The sequence below is a fragment of the Notolepis coatsorum genome, assembly GCF_963971535.1.
Source record: "Notolepis coatsorum genome assembly, chromosome: 3".
NCBI classification, from domain to species: Eukaryota; Metazoa; Chordata; class Actinopteri; order Aulopiformes; family Paralepididae; genus Notolepis; species Notolepis coatsorum.
In genome coordinates, this window is record NC_140167.1 from 53,112,882 (window position 1) to 53,120,206 (window position 7,325).

General features: G+C 42.8%; 1 protein-coding gene across 1 annotated transcript; it reads right to left on the minus strand.

Annotated features, from left to right (window-relative positions):
* Positions 1–401: 401 nt before the first annotated feature.
* LOC311224999 (uncharacterized protein) lies at positions 402–3,694 on the minus strand. Its single transcript, XM_084310187.1, has 3 exons — positions 2,811–3,694; positions 2,504–2,559; positions 402–2,023 (listed from the first exon to the last, which is right to left on the minus strand). The coding sequence occupies exons 1-3, from the start codon at positions 3,333–3,335 to the stop codon at positions 1,921–1,923; spliced, it is 684 nt and encodes a 227-aa protein (XP_084166313.1). The 5' UTR covers positions 3,336–3,694; the 3' UTR covers positions 402–1,920.
* Between the last annotated feature and the right edge of the window lie 3,631 nt (positions 3,695–7,325).

The following is a 7,325-nucleotide window of genomic DNA, read 5'->3' on the forward strand; positions in this document are numbered from 1 at the left end:
GGGTGACAGGTCAGGTTGTTTAGTTACAGTATGTGTGGGGTGACAGGTTGTTTAGTTACAGTATGTGTGGGGGTGACAGGTCAGGTTGTTTAGTTACAGTATGTGTGGGGGTGACAGGTCAGGTTGTTTAGTTACAGTATGTGTGGGGTGACAGGTTGTTTAGGTACAGTATGTGTGGGGGTGGCAGGTCAGGTTGTTTAGTTACAGTATGTGTGGGGGTGGCAGGTTGTTTAGGTACAGTATGTGTGGGGGTGGCAGGTTGTTTAGGTACATACATATATTCACATTATGCACATACACATTAACTTTGTATTCTCTAATGGCAACAGCAAATGTTCTTGTTACATTTGAAAAGATATATACACAACACAAGTTAATCAATAGGCCTTTAATTCATTTTTATTTGCAATACAAAATAGTTACCAAACTTTTGCTTTACTGTGTCATAATTTCACAGAAAACAATGTTTATGTTTATAGAAATAACTGTTGTGCACTAGCGTGCGAGTGTGTGCACAGCCACACACACACATGCAGTTCTTGTATCCCACCACTTGGTGGCGGGAAGCCCTCATATGTTGTGTGTATGCAGCCAAAACTTGTCTCCATCAGCGGAAAAGTCAGTGCCAAATAAGGGGCCATGCTGAGCTGAGCCCCTCCAGAAAACCCTTCTGCCATGCATTCCATTTAAGGACGGGTGGAGAAGTACAGGAACTGTGGTCAGGAAATGAACTTTAAATACACAATCCCAGCCCATACCTTTGCAGACTGGTTGGAGACGTCAAAAGGAAAAACTGCACTAAAGGTTGGGCGGATAGAGTACTATTACATTATTCAATTTAAAACCATGAGCCTAACCCGTTGCCTTTTGCCAAAACCTCTGCATGCGTTTTTAAAATCCAGAGAAACGTCACACCAAAAAGGTCCTTTCCTTTTACGTATTAACAGACAAGTCAGACTAATGGGTCACCGCACCGGATAAGCGAATGTTCTGTGTTGACACGGTGACGGGGACACCGTACCACTGCAGGGGTTAAAAAAAAACCTGAGAAGACAATTCAGTCAATGAACACCCCTTTGTCTGCGTGAGATTGTTCCTGGTACCACTTAAGTTGTTGTTCTCATGCAATTACATGACTTCATGTTGCTAAATAAGAACTCGGCATATATGGAACAGAGCGGCGCCCAGCTGTTTAAATTACACCCCTGGATCATGGCAAATCTCAACCTCATTGGTGTCAAGGAACCCCAAATTGATACACATCAGAACACGGACCCCCATTTGATAAGATGTTGTCTCAGGGCCCTCCGTCTGAGATACAGTCTATACTGTAGGCGGGGAGGTGGCAGTGGAGAGTGATGAACAGATTAATAATTATTGTATTCTCTCATTGAGCTATAACATCTAGTCAATGAAATAATAGTGACATTTAAATCTGGGGACCACCTCGAGGACCCCGTGCTGAGAACAACTGCTGTAGGCTATAGAAATAATATCAATGCAGCATTTGTTCTTTGGCTTGAAAACAAGATAGAAATCTGTAGGAGATTTGACAAAAACCTCTTTGGTTCCACCAGCCACTTTTCCACTTCTCTTCTAAGTAGGCATCCATTCTATTCGAATGTGACTGTGTTAAAGGAACACAACACGGCAACACTATGGGAAATGTGTCTATAGCTTAAAACTCCAGGAGAGGTGTTTTTGGCCAACAGCTAGCTGGTCCATATCCGCTTCCATTCATTTGTGCTAAGCTAGGCTAGCTTGCAGCCAGATGGCTTCTACTGAACGCACAGAGAGGAAATTGGTATTTATCTTCTTGTCTGACTCTGGAGAAGACGGTATGCGCATTTTCCATAATGTTGACACGTTCCTTTAAAGGCTGAAGACAGTTCGCCAGCAGTCTCAGCTGGGGGTCAGGGGTCAGCTGAACTCTCTCTCAATATTATCCATCAACTCCAACTCTGACCCATCGTACTGGATGATGGACGTGGCGAGAGAGGGACCATGGCAGTCACCAAGAGATCTGGAGAAGAAAGGAGACACATGATGTCAACAAATGGATGAATCATAGTTTTTGTTTTGCGTTTTATCTGCATAATTCAACTGCTTTGTACATAATATAGGCTTTCAAACATGTATCTCCACTCAATGCATAAAAGGCACACCATGTGCCAAAGATGAGATGCTATGCTCATCTCAAAGATGAAATGCTAATTCATGAGACACTATGAATTTAAAAATGTTTTATTTAAAACACACAAAAAACAAGATATCTATAGGCTACTGGAGCCTTATGTAACATTCCAAAATATCCAAACAAGAAGCCAAAACAACACTGGGTTGTTGTTGTTGTAGTCAGATGTCTCACTAATCTGATAATGGTTTGGTATTTCGATATGTCAGGGTGAATTTGATCCAGCACAGCAGGTGGGCCTTAACTTACATAATTCGTGAGCACACCACTGAGCTCGGAAATCAATAATTGATCAGAGGAGGTACTTACGAGTCTTTTTCTGGCTTGGAAACCGGTTCCACACAGAGATCCCTTGTGAGTAGGCCCTGTTGGGGTGGAGGGTTAAGGTACAAAGTAATTATACCAAGCACTTAAGATTACATGTGCTTTTATTTTCAGAATGTAACATTTCAACATGTGACCTTATACCAGACCTTGTGTAAGTCTACCGCTTTTTACATAACAGGTATTAATATATCACCATGCATGCTGCCAGTGATTTTCCAAACTCATATCGAACAATAGCCCATCAGACATCAGGGTGTATAACATAATGAGGTAAATGAATGCATCTTACATTCTGTTGGTTGTTATGGCACGGAGGAGTGTGTTTTCTGAAGTGGCCGAACACACCGTTGACCTTCTTGTCGTTCACTTCCACAGAACCCTCGTCTGGGCCACGTGGCTCTTCTGATGACTCTGTTGTTGGTAAGTGAGGGGTCGAGTTGAAGTCGTTGTCACTGTGCACGCGTCTGAAATTACAGAATCCATATGTTTTGGGTCTGATGGAAGATTTCTTTGGTGTGTGTTTCCTTTTCGAAAACCCCTCTTTATCCTCAAAATCCTCCAAAACCCGGTCCAGTTCCACATCGAGGTCATCGTCCTCTGCTGAGAAGTCAGAGTCGTGGCCCTCGCTGTGGCAGTCCTGTTGTGCGTGGTTGCATGAGTTGGTAGAGTTAGCAAACTTTGGTATTTTCAATGGCTTGAATGAATGGCTTTCCCGTCTCAGAGAATGGACAGTGTCATCGTTACTTTTGGAGACATTTATCTCGCTGACGCACGCAGGTGCAACCTTTTTACCTCTGCTTGTTCCACTTCCCATGTTTGGCACCGGTGCTGTAAAAACTCACGAGGAAAAGCAAAGGCACGCTCCCATATCCAGATTCACGCCCCCCCCCACGAAGTTAAAGATGAACTTGTTTTTAAACGGCAATCCAAGGAAGAATTGAATTCACCCTAGACAGAATTTGACACCGGCTTTCCAAAGGTTCACTTCAATAAGAGTTGTAGAAAAAGATTCAAACAGGGATAGGTTTCCTTCCAAATGTGTTCTTCTGAAATGGAATCGCAAAAGTCCATGTGCATGTTTACAATCCAACGGGACTACTACAAGTCACTCTTGACGAGAGTCCCGAGCCGCAAATTCTGGCCAAACGCAGACAGTCGTCTGAAACACAGAACAGCTGGGCGGAGAGGCTGCGGAGAGACGCTCATCCGTTACATAACAACGGGTCTAGGCTTGAGTATCACGGGGAGAAAACTCCGCCTTTTCCATCACATTTATAGAGGAAAACGAGACACCCACAATGTTCGGATTATTTCCATTGGATGAAATCAACGTTTTTTTCTTCTTCTGTAGGAGCTTTGTCGGGACCGTTCTACATTAAACTCTGACAGTTTTGGCATTCTACATTTAAGGCGAGACACCCCAGGTGAATAGGCAAATTTACTTTTTTTTTTGTTGATTTTGAGATTTTGTTATATTTTGCTTCCTAAACATGCCTTCTATGAAACTAGTGACAATAAAACGTCAATAACACAAATTTAGTTGTTTATTTTACTTCATTTTGCCTTATTGCATCCATAAATGTGCACATATTTAATGGGGAAGTGCCTCATTTGCATATATAAACATAAATTTCAGAAAACTTGCAATATATTTTTTCTTAGTTTATATGTACATAACAAACTGGGAAAGTTTCATAGTGATACATTTAAAAAAAAAAAGCCTATTAGGGGGTACTACACTGTACTACACTGTTTGTAGCCTGTGTGTAGTTCTGTTCAGTTCAATAACATCATTATTATTATTATTCAGTTATCAGGCATGTGTTTAGGTTGTCTATTACTAATGGTTTGATTAGGTATTGTGTTTGTAAATATCTGTTTAAAAAAAAGTATGGCATTTTACAATACAGAACTTTGAAGGCATTTTCCCAAAAATGAGTTTTAAGAGTTTTTCCTCATACTCTGAGCCAGAAATCTCCACTTCAGTAGCACTCACATACACCAAACCTTCCAGTTCTATTCATATCTATGTTCTGACGGTATTTACAGAAGGGTTTATTGATATCGCATTCATACCCTGATTTATATCACATTTTATTCCTAAAAACATGGCGAAATTTGGAATTTTTCCATAAAAATTTACTGAATGGAGTATTTTCTGATTTATGGAGTGATAAAAAGAGATACCCAAAATCCCCTCTGTAATAACCTTTGGCTCTAATATGTCAACAAAATGAAACTATAATTTTGAAAATGGCTTTATCCAATGTTCAGATTTCTGTCCTGGAATTATATGCAAATTAGTGCATATTTAAGTAGATCATGCCTAATTTGCATATTTAAACATACAATTTCAGAAAACTTGTAATACAAAAAAGTCTTGTCTTAATATAACTAATCAACTGGGGAAGTTTCATTGTGATATCTATTAGTTAATTATTTTACCCTATTCACCTGTAGTGTCTCCCCTTAAATGTGACAGTCTTGGCATTCTACATTTAATTTGGACAGTCTTGGCTTCATTGACATAAAAAAGAAAAATAAATACATTGTAGGCATACCTAATGATCAACAAATCATTTGGAAAGGAAAGGTATTCAGCCATTCACCACACTAAAGAAAAGGATACACTACACTACATGGTGACAAAAAAAGGGTGACAGAGGGCAATTACTGGGATTTATCTGTACCACATGTCCTCAACAATGACCAGCCCCTTGCCCGTCTGTGTTCAGCTAATAGATTTTATTGAGGCAAGTGGGGACATGAAGGATGTGAGTTCCTGTCCCATCAGGAAAGGCCCCCCAATCCACTGGTGAGTGATTACAACTCAAGCCCTGAGACGAACAAGAGGAGAGGGGCATTCCATTCCAACAACCAGGGCTTCCCGGAGATTCCTCAATAAGCCTTTGTTTGGACCACTTGCCCCTACAAAAGGGACAGCAGGGGTATTTCTCTGCCAAGATCGGTCCAACAAGAGGACCCCATATCAACACCGCCGGATAAGTTGTTTGCTATGTTTCATTACGTACTCTCTCTCTTCTCTTCTCTCTCTCTCTCTCTCTCTCTCTCTCTCTCTCTCTCTCTCTCTCTCTCTCTCTCTCTCTCTCTCTCTGTCTCTCTCTCTCTCTCTCTCTCTCTCTCTCTCTCTCTCTCTCTCTCTCTCTCTCTCTCTCTCTCTCTCTCTCTCTCTCTCTCTCTCTCTCTCTTCTTCTCTCTCTCTCTCTGTCTCTCCCTATCTCTCTCTCTCTCACTCTCTAGCGACCTCTCGCTTTTCTTTCTTTCTGTGCCAGACGGATGTGCAACCTGTTCCTACTGGACTCTGACCAAGTTAAAGACACCTGGTGTTTCAGCACTTGGCATCCCACACGCTCCAGCATTCGAGGAAAGAAAGTCCCTGATATCCTCCCCTGTGACGGGTCAGAAAACACACAACGGTGGTGTTGGGATTCCTCCACGTGAAGTGTATGTTGTAGAAAGTTCTCTCACACTCATGTTTGTATTCTGGAACACAGACCTCCCCTCTCCCCTCTCTGTTATTCTCTGTTGTGTTAGCGTGTCTTTGAGGAGGCCAGCAACATCTGGAGAACAACTCAACAGCTTCCAGACGAGGGGGGGGGGGACTGCAGCTGGGAAGAGGAGGAGGAGAAAGGCCACAGGCCCAGACCGCTACATAACTGTGGTTTCTCAAGAGTTTTCCCAACATCAAGAATAGTCCTCTTCTTTCTCTGCATGAAGACTTCCAAGGGCTGGGGAGATGTCTGGTCTTATGGAATCTGGATGGATTCCACCTGGTTTTATATATCGTTTCCTGTGAATCCATAGTATATGTGAATCCTTTAGGTGCTATTGTACTGACTTCTGGTCACAAATGACACAAATGAAAATCAGTCTGATCTTCGATCTCATTTGAAGGATAGGCTGACTTAAAAGGAACTTTTGAGTCAAAGGAAATGTTTTTGTGTCACTAGAGTGTGTTTTAACAAGCAAGCTGCTCACTGACAGGCATTCCAGTAGACTGGAGCTCTTCCCCCTCCTGGTACACAAACAGAATAAACACATGCACACGTGCACGCACGCACGCACACACACACACACACACACACACACACACACACACACACACACACACACACACACACACACACACACACACACACACACACATGTTAACCCTTACCAGAAAAAAATTCCTTTTCACTGATAACTGGCCAAAATATCCTCATTTGCTCCAAAAGTTCCCACTTCTCACATCCAGAATCCCAGAACTTGCGCATGCACACACACGCATGCATGCACACACACACACACCCACACACACACACACACAAATACACACACACACACAAATACACACACACACACACACAACGTCACACACACACACAACGTCACACACACACACACACACACACACACACACACACACACACACACACACACACACACACACACACACACACACAGTCCTTGAAATGGTTCTGTCTTTATTTTCAACAAACCTGCTACATGTAGCAGGGTGGATTATCCCTGCTTTGTGGGAACGGTTGCTGGCAGTCACAAGGTAGCGGGACGCAGTAGAGCTCCATCTGACTGCACCCTCGTCTTTGGGCCTGGAGCGTCAAACTGGGGCCCGGCAGTGGGAGTGAATGGGGCCCGGGATTTACCAACCTGGTTTGGTACTCTGGTCTTCCTCGCCTCTCCGGGGCGGTCAGCAGTACTCCCCAACTCGCTCTCACTTCCCCCAATACCTCCGTTAACCCTCCCACACCTAGTGACTGTTATATGAACAAATAGATTTGTT